The 17,915-nt window shown below is 43.6% G+C and overlaps 1 protein-coding gene across 1 annotated transcript in view; it reads left to right on the forward strand.

The window, feature by feature from the left end:
- PDIA5 (protein disulfide isomerase family A member 5) overlaps positions 1-17,915 on the forward strand; it is a 119,004-nt gene that overhangs the window by 41,496 nt on the left and 59,593 nt on the right. Inside the window, exons 7-10 of the mRNA XM_037912015.2 lie at positions 672-732; positions 5,556-5,623; positions 12,003-12,094; positions 12,202-12,273. Of these exons, the coding sequence (XP_037767943.2) occupies positions 672-732; positions 5,556-5,623; positions 12,003-12,094; positions 12,202-12,273 (293 nt within the window). The remainder of the gene's footprint in view (positions 1-671; positions 733-5,555; positions 5,624-12,002; positions 12,095-12,201; positions 12,274-17,915) is intronic.

A 17,915-nucleotide genomic window follows, 5' to 3' on the forward strand; every position in this document is an offset into this window, starting at 1 on the left:
AACTTTAGATGGTGCTTCTTAAAGAGCCTTTTCCATTTCTAGCTTTCATTTTTGATATAAGGAACAGTTATTTTGACATTCAGTTTTTGTAAGAAGATTAATTTTTAATGTTCACCTTTTTGTTCTCCATTACAAGCTCTCCCAGGGGTCACATTCAATTTGAAAACTTCATCTGGTTTTCCCACCATACCGGCACTAAAAAAATCTATTCTCATGGCCTCTCATGGGCCTGCCTAGGCTTTCATGGTGTGGAAGCTGAAGTAATTTTTTTTTTTATTGAGTCCAGCTCCTTAATGAGAAATCAGAGTAGTTTTCTTTGAGAGGATCTGGCTGGAAAACGGGTCTATTATCCTATAGCTTCCAAAAGCCTCTAGTGAGAGTTGACAGGAGTGTAATTTCTACATCCTATCACTGAAAATTTCTTGTAAGGTATTTAGTGAATGAGTCCTGTGGTAATTTGTATTAACTCGTTCTAAGCCCGAATTGAGTGCAGAGAAGTGATTCAAGTTTTGTTTTTTACAAGATTTTTTCCCCCTTAGATAATGAAGCAAACCAGGAGAAGTCTTTAATACATTATTTGCCTTTTAAAGTTGAACACAGATAAAAGTGACTGTGGCCTGATGCATGTGTCTATTTCATTGATAACGGTTTTTGTTTGGTTTATACTTTAGGAATTCAGAAGGCTTCTAAAGAAAGAAGAAAGACCTCTTCTGATGATGTTCTATGCCCCATGTACGTGATCTGGTATTTCCTGTCAACCTGTCACTGCTGTGGCTGATCAGCCATCATCCCTAGCCAGAAGTGTTCTCCTCTGAGTGGTGGTTTTCCCACCACTTTCTTCATTTATTCCACTTTAGTGGCTAATATTCATCTCCTTGCACTGTACAGCCCTTAGTATTTGTCTTTTGGTTTCTTTCTGGTCTCTTTCCCCCTGGCATCCACTCTATCACTCCCCTGGCCAATCAGTCTTTTTTTTTTTAATTTGTTTCCCTTTTCTTTCCACAAGTCATGCCTCTTTCCACTGCCTGCTGGTATTGGTCTCAGTCACTACACTTTCACATCACTTTCTTACTACTTGTCCTGTCTGGTTTTCTCATGCTCTATTCCTGTTTGGTATGCTGAGTGCATATGACTTAACGCATATACTTTTGTGTGTGCCCAGCACTCTGCCCTGTACAGTACTATGGATGCATGTGAATACTGTTCATGTTTTTATTTACTTTCTGCAGTGTTCTTCTCCGTAGCCCATGAAAAGCTGGTCTCAGGAGAACAGTGAATCCCCAAAGGAGACTGGGGCTCTGGCTGCAGCTTCATATGTCCTTCCTCGTGTCAGGCAGAGGGGACGGAGTACTGCTCAGGAGAGCTGCATACATGATATAACATGGGCTGCTGAGTAATTGAACCCAAGTTGCCAGGGTCCCTCAAAGTGTTTGGGGAAGAGTGTGTCGGGTGGAGTTGTAACAAGTCACAAATGACAGCGGTGTGATACCTTGACATTGTGTTGCAGTGAGGTTATGTTTGTTTGTGTTGTATCAACGCCCAGTGACTGAGTCACGCTGTGAACATCACTATGTTGCACTGCTGCTATTTGGTGGCTCCTTGCAGTTCCATTCAGCAGCCTAGAGGCTTTCAGCTCTTTAATGCTCGGCAATTAGAGCAATTACCCACTTGCAAGGCAGGCGAGCTGTGGAAAGGGAGCGATCACGTGATCCAAGATAGAAAGCACTGCTGCCTTAGCCTTGGTCGTGGAACTGGTGATGAGTTAGGTGTCACTTGCAATTGGGTGGTCATTGCTTTGCTGTGTAAAACTGAGCATCCCCAGGCAGCATTGTCTGTGATTTCCTAATGAGTGGCCCAAAGTGGTTTCCTCATCCCGGGTATGTAATTCTACATTTAGCCCCATCTGAGCTTTGCTAGGAACTGCCTAGGACTTGGTCTGATAGCTCAGTAAAAGAGTGCATTTCCCTTACCACTGCAGCTTACCCTCGGTCCTTTCTTTTATACTTTACGTGTGTGGAGAGATTCTCTGGTTCATCTCTGCATGGCCTTGCCATGTTCCGAGTTGCAGCATGTACTGTAACTCCCAGCAACTGCCTCCTGCCTTGCATCCGCGTGAGATGATATGCCTTCCCTAAGTCTGTAACTCGTTCCTTTAGGGAGATTTCCTGAGTCCCAGAACACTTTCACAGTTTATCTCCTTCATTAATAATTGTTTTCCACTACCAAGTCCTTTCTTGAAATGTGCATTATCTGACCCTTAATTCTCCCTGAACTGTTTCCCTAGACACACTGCTGATTCCAGTCTTGCTGCTTTGGACCACCTGCTAGTTTTCGCTATTGTAATGCTTTTGCTGCTCTCTAAACTTCTACGAAGAACCCTACTTATTTTTTTTTACCTGCCTTTGATTTCACAATCCTTCATTCCCTCGTCTTTTATTTAACATTAACCTTCTGACTTGGTTCTCTTCCCACTCTTCTACCTCCCTTCCACTGTGCCACCTACTCAAGAAAGACCAAACTCATCCAGCAGTCACATTATAATACTGGTTATCAGAATGTGCAGATACTGATTGCTGCCATGTGGTGTGGATGGAACCTTTTGTAGCCCTGACTGAAGTCTTGTTACTGGAAAAGGGGAATATGGATCAGTCTCTTACAAGCACCCCTGTGTTTCACAGTGGTGTTACCCAGTGCTGGAAGAAAACTTTACCTTTGATAAGAATGGGGTCCCAGATCCCTCCATCTGGGATGGTACCTGACTGAGATCTGCAGTGCTTCTAAACTTCCTTGGAAGCAGGTTGTACTGCGGAGATATCAAAGACTGTGAAATCATCCATTTTTGCTACATTGTGGCAGACTCACAGGCAATTAGACAGCTTCAGTATGTTCTAGTGAGTGGGAAGATGAAGGTATCTGCAAACTGCTAAATAAAGTAATTTAAAAATCTAAGAATACAGTGATGCACACGCAAAGCTATATGAGGAGGTTGGGGGTGTGAGGAAAGGCTCATTTTCCTTAGAAGAAATCAGCTGCCACATGCGAGCATTGATGATTGTTACAGGCCTGTGCAACTAAGCCAAATCTAAACAACTAGCAGGTGGACTAATTGGAGACCAAATTTTTTGTGGTATAAATCCAGTTCACTGCGAGATTATTGCCGGAAGTGGACCTGACTTTGCAACAAATGAAGGATATTTATAGTACTGGGCTTCCAAAATAGAAGGGTTAGTGAGCACTGCAAAAATTGAAGTGCATCTGATTTAAAAATTCATTCAAAGGCATAGAGACAAAATGCAGGAATAAGCAAATGGCAGAGACCAAATTTGGTCAGGGGAGGAACAACACAACTGAGATGTCCGCATATTAGAGGTGTGGGATCATGTACGCTGCAAAAGCGTGATGTTCTCAGCACAAGTTGCGAAAGAAGTACAGAAGCAAAAACGTGACCATACAGCTGGAGGATATATCTCATGATGATGACGACAAAAATAATTTCTTGATTGGGTCTCTTGACTAAATTTACAAAGTGATGCAATCACATTCAGTGTTTGTTAGAAAAAGATCAGTGACTGTTCAATGTTAAAATAAACCCTATCCTGTTTCAAATACTTGACACAATATGAGCCCTTGTGACAAAGCTACACTGAGAAGTCTGTATAAGGACAGATACTAGTTGATGGAATTTGAAATAGGGTAACAGGGAGTCCACTGCTGAGAGATGGTAGATGCAACACAGCATGGAGTTGAAGGTGAGGATCTCAAAGCGGCAGTCGTATATGGTGTGTTCTGTGAAGTTTGGAGCTGAAGGGAGTTAGGCAGGTGGGATTTTTGAAGGTGGTAGGAGAACAGTGCATGGTTGGATTTTAGGAAGGAATCTAGAAGAGAGTGAAAGGTTAAGGTGGGGATGACGGAGGTTACTAGCCAGGACAGTCTGAGGCCCAGAGGCCTGCTGGAAGGAGTTTGAAGTATAGAGCAAGAGACGTCAACGTTGGTGATAGGACAATGAAAACGGCTTGTGGGAGGAAGTGACTGACAGAGGATGCCATTTGCTGGCTGTTCAGCAGACTGCCTGACAGTGGTTGATGAGAATTCATACCTCAGTGAAATGGATGGTGTGCCATGCGCATTATGAAATATTCTTAACTGGCACTGATTAGCCCCCTTGTACCAATCTCAGCCAAGGTCAGTCTCACGCCATGGGTGGAATGGCCATGGAAACTTGAATCCTTTTTCTTTCTCTACTAGAGGATGTTCCCCCTGGTTGGGGTGGATGGCACACCGATGTGGGGAAGGCTGAATTGCTGTTGCCAAAATCTCCCCAGAAACATTAGCAGATTTTTTTGGGGTGATCTCATGCAGTGTACAGGGCAACTGCCTATTCTTTTTCTCCTCTTCGCTGCTGGCTGGAACACAAATGCTGACTACTGTCGCATTGCAGTCCCAGGAGTCATTCAGATAAAAGTCCCTTTCATCTGACTCAGAAGAACTTAGTCACGTCTTCTCCCTCATCTCAGTTTACTTGGCAATGGAAAAACCTGCTGGTTACAAGGTGCTTTATTGCTAATCTATTTAAACCTCCTAAAGCATCATCTACACGCAGCTTTTTAGCACATGCCAGTCCCATGTCTTCTCTCTCCCTTTTTTGCTAATCTGCCTTGTCTGATCCTTGGAGGATCTTCTTTGAACTATTACCTTTCCTAAGTAATCAAATGAGCACTAGTGGTTTTTTAATGTCCACTTAGTATGTTAAGGAAGGGTGCCTCCATTAAATTTTTGAGACTTGTTACACTGGATTGAATCAGAGGTGCCCTCATTTTTCCATATTAAGGGCCAGATTCTGATTGCTCTTGCACTGGAGTGCAAGTCTGGGAAGACATACGTGGCCTTGAACATGGATCTTGACAAGTGACTTTTAAAATGTAGGGTAAGGCCCAGATACATATTGGACCCAGCTCAGTGGGAATATTGAGTGTGTAGGGAATACAGGATCAGGTCTTTTAATTGTAAACCTGTGTGTGTGGTTTCAGTTAAAGGGACACTGAGAACTTGGTTTAGGTCCAGAATTTAGAATTAATTTTTTCTTTAAGTGAGGAGAAGAGGGAAGGAAAAAAAGGTTTTAATAATAAGTGAAGAGAGATGTTTTGGTGAAATTTTGGGGGGAGATATCAATAACTGTTTCCAATTTTAAGAATTTTTATGAATTATCCTGACCCCAAACACAACACCACTGTGCTACTGCTGGTGGAATCAGAATGTGAAACTGAGTATGAAATTGACTGACCTGGATGAGTGAAATGCAAAGCCAAACCCAAATGGCAAAAAAAGGTAATTCTCTTAGCGATGTTAAATAATCTCAGGGGTTTAGTAAAGTAGGTAAGGAATAAAAAGTTATTTTATTTTTTTATCTCGGTGTTCTTTAGAATGTTTTGAGATCTGAAGCTGTTTTTCAGAAAACATTTAATCTTTCACTGTTTTGATGTGCTAGATTTAATGTATGAAGTAGTGTCATTACTGATATATGATTTGCCTTGTCTCCCCCTCCCCCCTTTCACCAGGGTGTGGTGTCTGTAAGAGAATGATGCCATCTTACCAGCAGGCAGCCACAGAACTGAAGGGCACATATGTAAGTGAGAGGATGACAAGATGTACAAATGTCAAAAACAAAAAAACCTTAAGTTTATCATCTGAGTATTTGACTATATACATATTAACTGAAGCAGGAAATTTTAACTGATTTCAGGTTGGAGGAGAAATATTTTAAGCAACTCCAAAAAAACCAAAACAAAAACTCAAACCCAACTCCAAATCCTTTCACAATGTTTGGCCTTGATTTTTGTCCTGTGGAACACAAGATTTTACTCATTTACCTCCTATACAAAATGTGATTCTTGCCAGAACAGGTTTCAGAGTAGCAGCCGTGTTAGTCTGTATCCGCAAAAAGAAAAGGAGTACTTGTGGCACAAAAGCTTATGCTCAAATAAATTTGTTAATCTCTAAGGTGCCACAAGTACTCCTTTTCTTCTTGCCAGAACAGGCTATTGTGTTGATCCCACATACCCACACACTAAGCTTTAAGTAAGTGTATGTGCGTAATCCTGTTGATTTCAATGGGGCTGGTCATGTGATTAAAGTTTAAGGAAGAGTTTGTGGGATTAGGGTCTAATAGTCCTTTTAGTCTGGTGTCCTGTCTATGAGGGTACATCTGCATTGGAATGGGAGGTGGAATTGCACCACGTGTGGACGTACCTGAGCAAGCTTTGATCGAGCTAGCTCATTAAAGTAGCAGTGAAGCCATGGCAGCGTGGGTGGTGACCAAGTACACACCTAAGGTCCTGGGTGGGATTGCATTTGGGCAGCTAGCCTGTGCTATTTTTAGTGAGGTAGCTAGATTAACGCTAGCGTGGGTATGTCCATCTGAGTTGCAGTCACATCTCTTGTTGCAGTGTGGATATAATCTGAGAATGACCAAAACTGGATACTTCAGAGAGACATTTAAATTCTTATAATACACCTAGTTTTATAGCAGGGAATCATACTCTGGTGGGAGGGCGAATTCCTCCTGACTGCAGCTGATGATGAATCTCTGTCATGAAGGATGAGGATGGATTGATCTTGTAATTTTATCTTAATTTTTATAACTGCAGATAATGTTTGTATTCATAGCAATCATATTTAGAATGTCATTAAAGTACTGACATTGGTAATATCCTGCAACAGTGAGTTCCATAGGTGGGTTATATGTTACATCAATACAATTGTTACATCAATAAAATTTAGCATTGATCATAAAATCATAGAAATGTAGGGCCAGAACGGATGTTGAGAGGTTAAGTCCAGCCCCGTGCACCTGAGGGAGGACCAAATAAACGTGGAACTTCTCTGACACGTGTTTGTCCAATCTGTTCTTAAAAACTTCCAATGATGGGAATTCAACAACCTCCCTTGGAAGCCAATTCCAGAACTTAACTACTTTTATACGTAGAAAGCTTTAATCTAACCTAATCTCCCTTGCTGCAAATTAGCCCATTATGTCTTGTCCATCCTTCAGTGAATATAGAGAACAATGGATTTTCATCCTGTCTGTAACAACCTTTAACACATTTGAAGACTGTTATCAGTCCTTCCTAAGTCGTCTTTTCTCAAGACAAAACATGCCCAGTTTTTTTAGCTTTTCCTCATAACTCATGTTTTCTAAACCTTTTATTATTTTTTGTTGCTGTCTTCTGGACTTTCTTCAATTTATCCACATCTTTCCTAAAGTGTGGTGCCCAGAACTGGACAGAGTTCTCTAGCTGAGGCCTTACCGGTGCTGAGAGGAGCAGGACAATTCCTCCATGTCTTACATATGACACTCCTGTTAATATCATTTTGGGGTGTATTAGCCTTTTTCACAACTGCAGCAGATTCAATTTGTGATCCACTCTAACCCCCAGATCCTTTTCAGCAGCACTAAAAGGGTGGTGACCACCGATCTACAGTGAGTTGCCAGATCGAGACTTAATTCTTAGCTGAATCTGTGCAGAGAGGCCCCCTGTGCCAACATGAAGTCCCACTGACGTCAGCACCTTTCCACCCAGCCCAGATGTCTGCTTGCCTGGAGCTCGTTGTAGTGTTGGGACCCCAGCATTCTGTCTCACAGGGTTATTCAGATGGTACTCCTGAAAGATAGTTCTAAAGAGCAGAAGGAAATGATCAAATGTCAGGGAGCCCTCCAGCACTGGTTACACATGTGGATCCTTATGTATCTCATTCCTGTATGCCTGAAGTCCCGAAGCAATACAGTTCACCTGTCCTGCCAGACAGGGGTGTCTTGTACAGAGGAACCTAGTGTTAATTCAGTGGAACTCACACCGTAGGACAGGTGGAATTTTAATGCTCTTCAGCCATACCAGAATTCTTATAAAAATACCTTCAAGGGTAGTACTTTCCCCTTAAGAAATGCAAGCAAACCTCAGTGAAGGTAGCCCTAAGCAAACAAGCATTTAACACATTCGTCCACAGAGTTTCAGAACAACTACTTGGGGGAGCATGCAAGTGTGAGGATTTTTAATGCTCACAAGATATACTGACTGGAACGGCCCTGCCAATGAAACTCAAGGCTTCAACCTCTCTGCTCTACCACATGCAGCCTCTCTGGGGCATAGCCTGCCATCTGTGACAACCTGAATGATGACACACTGTTAGGAGGAACCCAAACTCAGCTTAAACTCTGCTTAAACTCTAATCCAAATTTCCTTCAGTCATTTTCCTTTGCCTCCTAGAGGATCTCCCAGTCGACTGTGATCTCTGGTGGTGTAGCATGGTTGCCGCTAAGGCAGCCTCCTGCCTACCATGGCCCCATGCCACTCCCGGAAGTGGCCAACGCAGCCCCCGAGGGGGGACAGGGGTCTCCCTCCACACCCTGCTCCTACCTGCAAGCACCGCCCCTGCAGTTCTCATTGGCCGGGAGAGCTGTGGGGACGGCGCTTACAGAGAGGAGCAGCATGTGGAGCCACGTGGCCCCTGGCCCCCCCCCAACCACCTCCCGGGCCGGGGTAGGCAGGGAGCCTGCCTTAGCCTTGCTGTGCCCGCCGCCTACCGGGAGTCGCCGGAGGTAAGTGCTGCATCCCAACCCCCATCCCTGAGCCATCTCCCAGAGCCAGCACCCCCTCGCCCCTCCTACACCCTGAACCCGCTCCTGCACCCCAACCCTGATCCCCCTCCCAGAGCCATCACCCTGTACCCCAACACTCTGCCCCAGCCCATAGCCCCCTCCTGTACCCAAACTCCCTCCCAGAGCCTGCACCCTGCACCCCCTCCAGCACCCCAGCCCCCTGCCCCAGGCTCAGCCCAGAGCCCCCTCCAACACTGCGAACCCCTTGACACCAGCCCAGAGCCCCCACCCCCTCCCACAGCCCAGGACCCTGTCCCAGCCCGGGGAAAGTGAGTGAGGGTGGGGGAGAGCGAGCGACAGAGAGGGTGGGATGGAGTGAGTGGGGTGGGGCCTCGGGGAAGGGGCGGGGTAGATCCTGGGTTGCCGTTGATTCAAAAAGTGATCTTGGGTGTAAAGAGGTTGGAGACCACTGCTGTAGAAGATGCTGTTTCCACACAGAAGTTCAGTCCTTTGGTCTAAATTCAAACCCAATTTTCCATGGATTAACGTTCCTCTATTATCTAACTTTTTCCATATATGTTTCACCATTTCTAAAATTAAGTGGACTTTTAATTATACTGCACATGTCCCAGTTTTTCCATTGTGTACTTTAAAGCAATAATGGCCTCTGGGTGAGGTGTTTCCTGGCAGTTTGTGACTGGCTTGGATAAGGTGAGTGTTCAGCCTTTTAACCCAACCGGTCATTAACTGCCAGGAAATGCCAGGCTCTGAGGCCATTATTGCTAGGAGAAAGCATGAAAATATAAAATAAAATAATTTCCTATTTAATAAGTTGTAAAAATGAAAAGGTGAACTGTACGTGACATTGGTTACTGTATTCTGCTTGTGAGTCTGGTCTTTTTGCTGTCGGTGCTATGGCCAAGAAGAAAGCTAGATGACATTTTCACTGTTAAAGTAGGTTCATAATTCACATTAAATTGCACAACAGTGCAAAAGGGAAAAGACCAGCTCACAATTTGAATGGGGTATCTTTGTCCTGCAATCAGGGTGAATTCCAGTTAATAACTGTGAATTCCTGTAACTGTCACCCTCTGGCCCCAATTCGGCAAAGCATCCCTGGTTGGCAAAGCACTTAAGCACATGTTTAAGTTCCCATTGCTATCAGGTACTTGCTTAAGAAGGCCCCTAATAAATTTGTTAGTCTCTAACGCGGCTGCTACTCTGAAACCTTTCTTGGAGGTTGTTGTGTTAGTGCATATCGTGTTTTACTTTATTGCATGGGATCAGCAAAATGCAGGAGTGTTTTAAAATACTAAAGATTACACATTGCATGGAAGTTTTGATCTCATCTTTCTCTTGGAATTCTTAAAGCATGTATTATGGCAAATTTGGGGTCACTTCATGCTCCCATTAATGTCCATGGGACATAAACCGTTCGCTTAGAGCGATCATGTGTCCCTGAAAACCAAGGGCCAGATCCTCAGCTTGTGTAAATCATTGTATCTTAATTGAAGTCAGTGGAACGACAACAGTTAACACCAGCTGGCCCCAGGAACGTCCTTGTGCAGTTAGGGAGTTTTCTGAGCTTGTGTAGCTTACTATTTAAGTGAGAGCTTTGGCAGCTTGACCCTCAGAAGAAATGTAATTAATCAGCCTGATTCTCCACTCCTTTGGCCTGTATAGTCATTTATATCATGCAAAGTTACCATTATGATTTGGTAGCTTGTTACACTTACTCTGCATGTGTGTAAATGACAACATGAGATACAAGGCATGGAGAATCAGGTCCAGTACCTGTAGGGATCAAGTAAAATTAGTCATTGGTGGTTCAAAGAAAATGTATAAAAGTAAAATGAACAGAAGGCTGATGTAAGGCCTGCTCCTTTAATCTGCCTCTTTGAGTTCGCTGGAGTAGGTGTGGAGGAAAAGAGACAAAAATGTCTCCTTTTGTAACTCTCCAGTACATTCTGAGTAAAGGCTGACTGACCTTCATGTGAGGATTTTGTACTGAAGATTTATTTCCAGCTGGCTCTGAGCACATTTAGTCCATGCAGTTTGCTGCAGTCAGGAAACTGGTATTAAATTCTGATGTGGTATTTCAGCTGGAAAGAGAAAATCCTGTTTTCAGAGGGGTTTGGATTAAGCCCCTGGTGCTAAAATGATTTAAACCGTCAATGCCATTAAAATGGAGTAAATCTTGGAATTTTATCTCCAGGTTGTGAGGTGACCTCTGTGTAAGTCCCATACCCACAGAAATGCATAGTCAGTCCCATCCACTACTCTCCCGTGTTTTGAAAGTACTTGAGGGGTAGTATGGCCTGTTGGTTAGGGCACAGAATTGTGAGCCAGGAACTCCTGAGTCCTAGTGTCCATTTTTTGTCACTGACTCACTGGTGTCTCTGTGCCTCAGTTTCCCCATCTGTAGAATGGGTATCATGCTCACCTGCCTCACAGGGGAATTGTGAGGCTGAGTTAACATTTATGAAGCATGTAAGCACTGTGAGTTGTTTCTAGACATCATGGATACTTGGTATCAAAAGGCAGGCCACCCCCTTGCCAGGCATTGGTTATAATGGATGTATACTTACTCCAGCCTCAGCACAGGGGGCTGGACTAGATGATCTCTTGTGGTCCCTCCCAGCCCTACGTTTCTGTGATTCAAAGTGAGGATGGATGAGGGTGGCTTTGTTTGTTTAAAGAGATTCGTGCAGCTCAGAGCCCAAACCCATTTCTGGAAGCCTCTGAGGAAGGACTCCTTTCCTGTTGCATAAAATGAAAGTGAGCTCTATTTTTAAATTGCAGCAATGTTGATTTATACACCCCCCCCTCCCCCGAGTGCCTTTTTAAACGACAAAGCCACTGCTCAAGCAATTGGGTTTTCTGGCCTTTAGGTGAGACTTTAAACTGGCTGCCCAAGTGGAAGCCAAAGACGTGGGGCTAGAACTGCTTGTATCCTGGCTAATGTCTGCATGCTTCCTGAGCTGTGGTACTTAAGAAACAGAATAAACCTGTTCATCCTGCCACTTGAAATGTAAATATATGGAGATGGCATCAGTAATTCTATAGAACAAGTCCCCTTTGGGTACTTCTATTAGATGGTGCATATAAATATGAGTAATTGTAGCAGAAAACAAGGAAAAGCAATAAGCTAACTGGAATGTTTCTTTACAAGCTGTATATAGTAGGCCAGGCTCTGATCTCTCGTCCATCAAAGCAAAACCGGAGTAATTCCACTGACTTCAGTGATGTCTCTGTGGCTTTGCAGTAAAATGAGCGCAATCAAAGTCTGTCCAGGACTGTTAGTCTGGGCAGTTTGTTTCTTGTTTTGAATTTGCAGTGATGTCCTGTATTATTGGGAATAGCAGGAGGGCAAAGAAACAAATGGTTCTGTTCTGATCTGATCTTGCAGGTACTTGCAGGGATGAACGTCCACTCAGCTGAATTTGAAAAGATAAAGGAAGAATACAATGTCCGAGGATACCCTACCATCTGCTACTTTGAGTCAGTCCTTTTTACTTCTTCTTTAGAAATCATATGTTAAATCATAATTTCATGTTCCTCCTTATTTTCCAGCACGGGGACTAAATCACATTTTGTTGCATTAATAGGAAAGGAAAGTTCCTGTTCCACTATGAGAACTATGGGGCTACTGCGAAGGATATAGCAGAGTGGCTGCAAAAGTAAGGCATTGAACTTTATGTACTGTACAAAACAATCCAGTCCCCTTCCTCCCTCCCACACTTCCTCCTCTCCAAAGACCGAATAAAACCACACCACTGATGTTGACTGAACTATTACAGGTTAACTCTGATTCATGTTTGTTTTCAGCATGCATGCCTTGTGTTTTACAGTTGCAGTGTGTTGCTAGCATAAGGCTGTCTGTGACCTGTCTGCTGCAGACAAAAAGTGTGCTGATCTTTGGGTTTCAATTCCAGTTAAAAAGGTGTCTCAAGTTGGTCACTAAAAATGGAAACATCCAAAATACTTGAAAATTTAGGCTCACATTTTCAAGGGGCCTGATTTTCAGAAGCTGGGTGCCTCAGCACTTTTGAAAACGACGGACCCCTTTAAGGTGTCTCCTGTTGGTCACCAAAAGTCAAGGCACCCCAAATCACTAGTCACTTTTGAAAAATGAGGCCACGATCCCTATGATGGATATTGGGTTTTCTGCCTTGCTAGTGGCAGTGCTTATATCATGCTAAATATTTTTTGGCTTGTTGGAGCTTTGTGGGAAGCATAGTTGAGTCACTATAAATTTTTTAAACACACGTTTTGGCTAGATCTTCAGCTAGTGTATGCTGGCGTAGCTTCAGTGATGTCAGTGGAGCTGCTGGACGTCGCACAGATACTGTGGTGATGAGGAAGACACAAGAACCTACATAGAATAGACTAGAACACCAGTTTACAGCAGCTGAGGACCTAGCCCATGGATTTTATCAAAATTTGAGACAGTCAGCGCTTTTCCCTTTGCCTTCCCTCATCCAGTATGTTCTCCAGCACCATATTCTCCAAATCTTGGTCGATTCCTGAATAGAAAATCTGCGCCTCCCTCTTCGTTCGCTCCCCTTCATCTGTTCGCTACACTTGAGGTGTGGGGGCCTTGGGGCATTCACAGCAGTAGGCCATTTGGCCTGGACTTGCTGATACTTCACTATGCTGGTATCGCAGAACGGAGCCTTGGCAGCATGCCCATTCACATCAATGGGAAATCTGCATTAGGGAGCGTAGGATGCTGAGGTTGGCTTGAGCCCTACCGTGTGAATCAAAGAGAAGTTTGGCTTTGGTCTGTAAGCCTCTTTCGGTCCATGAAGTCATCAACATTGAATGAGTAAGACAGCAGCTCCCTTAGAGCAAGGATATATGACTTCATCACCTGTACCTTTTATGCCTTTCAGGCCTGGAAGGATGTGGGTTATCACCTGGCTACCACATGTGAAACCTTAGACGTTTGGTGCTTTTTCAGTCTGCCCACATTACATCCAGATAATCCCTGTAATGTGCAGTGCTTTTATATGAGTGCCATGACAACTTGTGAACACTGCTACTGGAAGCAAAGCAGAACAGCTGCAAGCTCTTTCCAATGATGATCTCCGTTAACAAGCCACTGTGGGCTTTGGCTAAAGACAGCTGTTTGTCCTCACTTAATTTTCACTACATGCTTAATAGTTTCTCAAAAGACAATCTGTGCAGAAGCTTTCTTGCCCCTCTTTTGTAATCAATATAATTTTTAAAAAATCACATGTAGAGATTAAAAACACTTGGATTTTGCCAGTAATTGATGTTGCAATTAAAATTGTATATAGTGTGAGCCTATCACATGCTCAACATGAAATTACACAGAGCAATCTGCAGTACAAGTAGCCAAATGCTGTGGCCAGGGCTTAAAAGTGTAATTAAACAGCTTCAAGACATACGTATTTTAAATATACAGCACATATGTAATTGAAAACTCTCAGCAAATAACTCACCTCAGGTTGATCCTGCTCTTTGCAATATCTGTTTCTTAGGCTATGTCTGTAAGTGGAGAAAGAGAGAGAGGAAAGTGGCTTCCTTTATGAAACAGAAATGGGGTGAAGCAATCGGTGAACATGTGTACCCTATACATGTGCCCACACCAGCTCTTGGTTCTAATATCCTAGCTCCAGATGTCGGGAATGCTCAGACCTGAGTCCAAATTTCCCTGCTTTAATTGCCTCAAGCATGAGTGAGGGTGTGTGTGTGTGTGTTTGTGTGTATAACTTCTGAAATAAGATGGTTTGAGGTTAAAGAAAGCCACTGCAACAGAATCTCTCACATTAGGGAGCTACTTTGGTACAGGCCATTCTGTATTCTGACAGTGCAGAACAGCCGGGATGTGTCCTTACCAGAATGTCAGTTGTGGCTGGTGGTTGGTCAAGCCATCACGTATACTGAGAATCCGGCAAAGACTTGTGAGCCGTAGAAAATATCAATAAAATTGTGAAATATAAATATATCCTCCAAGGGGTTGCCTTGCCCCCGCCCCTTTTCTCAAAAATTTTGCTTTCAGTTTTTGGCCATTCAGTCGCCTGTCCTAAATGCTGGTGGGGGGAAACAGTAATTTGATTTTTGGGGTCACGAAGCGCCGGGGGGGAGGGGAGGGGGAAGAAGGATTGAGTCGGCCAGGGTAGTTGTTTTCCCTCAGGATAGGATTTAATAGTTTGGAGGATTCCAGCATCTTTCCTACTCCAGACTTCAGTTTCTTACTCTGGAGGCTTCTACCTCATCAATCTGCAGATATTTGACCTGTCTTATCTTTCTAATAGACACCCAGAGAGAGCGGACTGCTATCTTATTGAGCCTTAAGACATTTTTATGAGGATGTAGAGGAACAGCAGTCATACAGTCTCCCCCTGCACGCTGCGTGGTTAATACATTTGATGCTATCCTGTACATCTAGTGCTGTAGCACTTCTCCTGCAGCCTTTCCTATCCTGATGATACAATGCATCTGTCTTATTAATGGCATTATATAAATGATCTTCAGTGATGTTGCCCACTCAGGCTCCCCTCCCTAGTAACTATCACCAGGCCCATCTCCTCGCAACTGATTACTGAATCCATCTCTTCCTCTTTCTTTCTCTCTCTCTAACGCTCGGTTCCTAAGCTCCGCTTTTTTCAGCTGCATTGGTCCAGATGCAAACTGTCTTAGTAGGTTCTTAGCTCCTCTCACTGGTTTCTTTTTACCTCCTGTTGGGCCCCACTCAGACACTCCACTGCCGAATTACAGTACTCCCCTCGTCCCTAGTTCTTCATTTAAATAGCCCTTGATAACCCTTCCAGACTTCTGTCATCCACTGTTTTTAGCCACTAGGTTTGCCTTGCCCCTTAACATGCCCCAGATGCTTAGATGAGATTTCAGCCAAGCACTGAGGTGTCTTCTCTGCTGCTATCTAGCCTTACTAACTTGCACACAGGATTTTAAGTGAGCCAGCCATGTGTAACTCCTCCTCCCTAACTTACTAATTAGGTCCTAAAATAGATTATATGGGCCTCCAACACTGCTTTCCTTATGTTCGTTATTTCCTTAGGTTGCTGTTGCTAATGATTTTTATTATTGCAGCATCTAAGACCCCCAATCATGAACTTGGACCCCATTGTGCTAGGCACTGTACAAACACAGAACACCAAGACAGTGTTTGTCCCAGAGAGCTGACAAGCTAAGCTAGTGCCTTCATTAATTAAACTGCCAGATCCTCTCGCAGACCAGGTAAAATTCTGCCCGCTAATGGGGAACAAAAACTCCCCAGTATTCTTAAATTCTTAAAATTCTTAAAACCACCATGTGATTCTCTTAAAAAAAAAAAAAAAAATCCCTCTTTAAACCCTACTTCTGCCAGGACCCTACAAATCTCTCCCATCTAGCACTGTTTAGGCAAGTGGTTTTCTGATAAACCCTTTGTTTTACAGTTTCCTGAAGCTCCTCGCCCACCGCCCCCCCTTTTGTCTGTTTTGTCCTCCTGTTGGGCTCTCTCTACAAATTACATTGTGAACTCTCTGGGCAGGCATTGTCATCTTCATTTGTCTGCACAGTGCCGCGCACAGTTGGGCCCTGATTCTTGATTTGAGGTTCTTAGATACTACTAGGATCTAAAAAAAGGACATGGTGCATCCCAACTTACTCTGTAATATTTGGTATTCTTGGGTCATATCTCTCCACATATGTAGGCAAAATCCACTACCTCTGTCTGTCTCTTTTTTACTGTTACTAAACCATCTTTTTGTCTAGAAATGACAGCAAGACAAGATAAATGAGTTATATCCTCCACTTCCCATTGCATGTGCCAGGCAGCTGAAACAGTAATGCATTTTAATCAAAAATAGCAATCTGCTTCCATCAGAGATGAGCCAGATCTGAACTTTGCTAAAGTTTTTAAGGATGTTTGGTTCCATGTTTTTAATTCAGCTGGTTATAACATCAATAAAGTCTGGATCCAAATGTTCCTGTGTTTGAGTCTACCGTATTATCAACAGCGTTTTAATAAATGTCAAATTAGTACCGCTCTTTGCATCTTCCAACTTCTGTCACTTTTCCTTCTTCCCATTACTCCATCATCTGCTGTCTCTTTACTGCCCATGCTTCCGCAGCATTGTGGAGTGCACCACCGTTCTATGCAGCTGGGCTTTCAGTCTCAGTGGCATACGCTAGTCAGACATAACACCTGAGATGTTATTTCACGCTCTTCTAGCATTCCCCAGGCTGGACTGTATCTCACGTTCAAACTCTGTCTTCCGTAATCCAGCCACCAAAGCACTCGACCTGATGAGTCTGATTAAGTTGTATTCCTTTAATCTCTTTATCCAGTTTTCCAGTGGCATATTTACTGACCCACATGCCCTCTGTCTTAATGATGCTGGTTTTCATCTCATGACTGCTTAGCTGATCACACTGCTGGTTTACTATTTCCTCCAGGTCTTCTTTTGAGTATGCCCATATTGTTGTCTCATTTGCATATAGCAGCTTCTAACCTTTTTCCATTGGGATCTTCCTGCTGACGTAGTCACCAGTATGATAAACTGCCATCTGCCACCTTCTATCTCTTGTGTACGTTTATGGAGGGGAAGAAGGATAATCTCCAGGGTGAGGCATTGGACTGGAACTCATGAAATGTGGGTTCAGTTCCCAGCTCCGCCATAGGCTTTGTGTGTGTCCCTGAGCAGTCACATAATCTCTGTGACTCTGCTTCGGCAGAGTTCGTAGGCATGTGCCTAACTCGAAGCAAGTGAGCATCCCAGTGAAGTCTGTGGGACTTGTCACGTATTTGAGGTTAATATGTGTCAGAGTCCCTTGCTGAATCAGAGCATAAATGCCCAGTTGTAAGGTGCGCCGGTATTATCTCACAGAGGTGTTGAGGATAGATCCATAAGTATTTGGGAGCTACTCAGATGGGGGCCATAGATCACTAGAGACAGAGTCTTGGCTCAAAGTCCTGAGACTACCCCCATCACTTTACCTCTGTATAGGAGTGCTAAATCCAGCAACCTGCGTTCTGAGGCTATTTGTTAGACTGGCTGTTTTACATTTGCCGCTTTCCTTTCATCTGCAATGGGGCTAATGCTGGGAGAACAGGTAGCATTCTGCTGAGCTGGCTAAAAAAGTAGTTTAAAAAAGTGCATTTTATATTCTAATGAAATAACAAAGCATTTCTGTTTATCTCCCTGCTCTACCCCTTCTATTTCCACCGTCTTTACGAGCTTCTGCTCATGATGGATTCCCCCCCTCCCCTTATCTGGTTTTCAGTGCTTATCAGCTCAGGGTGGAACCAATTACAGAACTCCATTTGGTGGGGTTAGTGTGTCATGCG

The sequence above is a fragment of the Chelonia mydas genome, chromosome 11 (assembly GCF_015237465.2).
Source record: "Chelonia mydas isolate rCheMyd1 chromosome 11, rCheMyd1.pri.v2, whole genome shotgun sequence".
NCBI classification, from domain to species: domain Eukaryota; kingdom Metazoa; phylum Chordata; order Testudines; family Cheloniidae; genus Chelonia; species Chelonia mydas.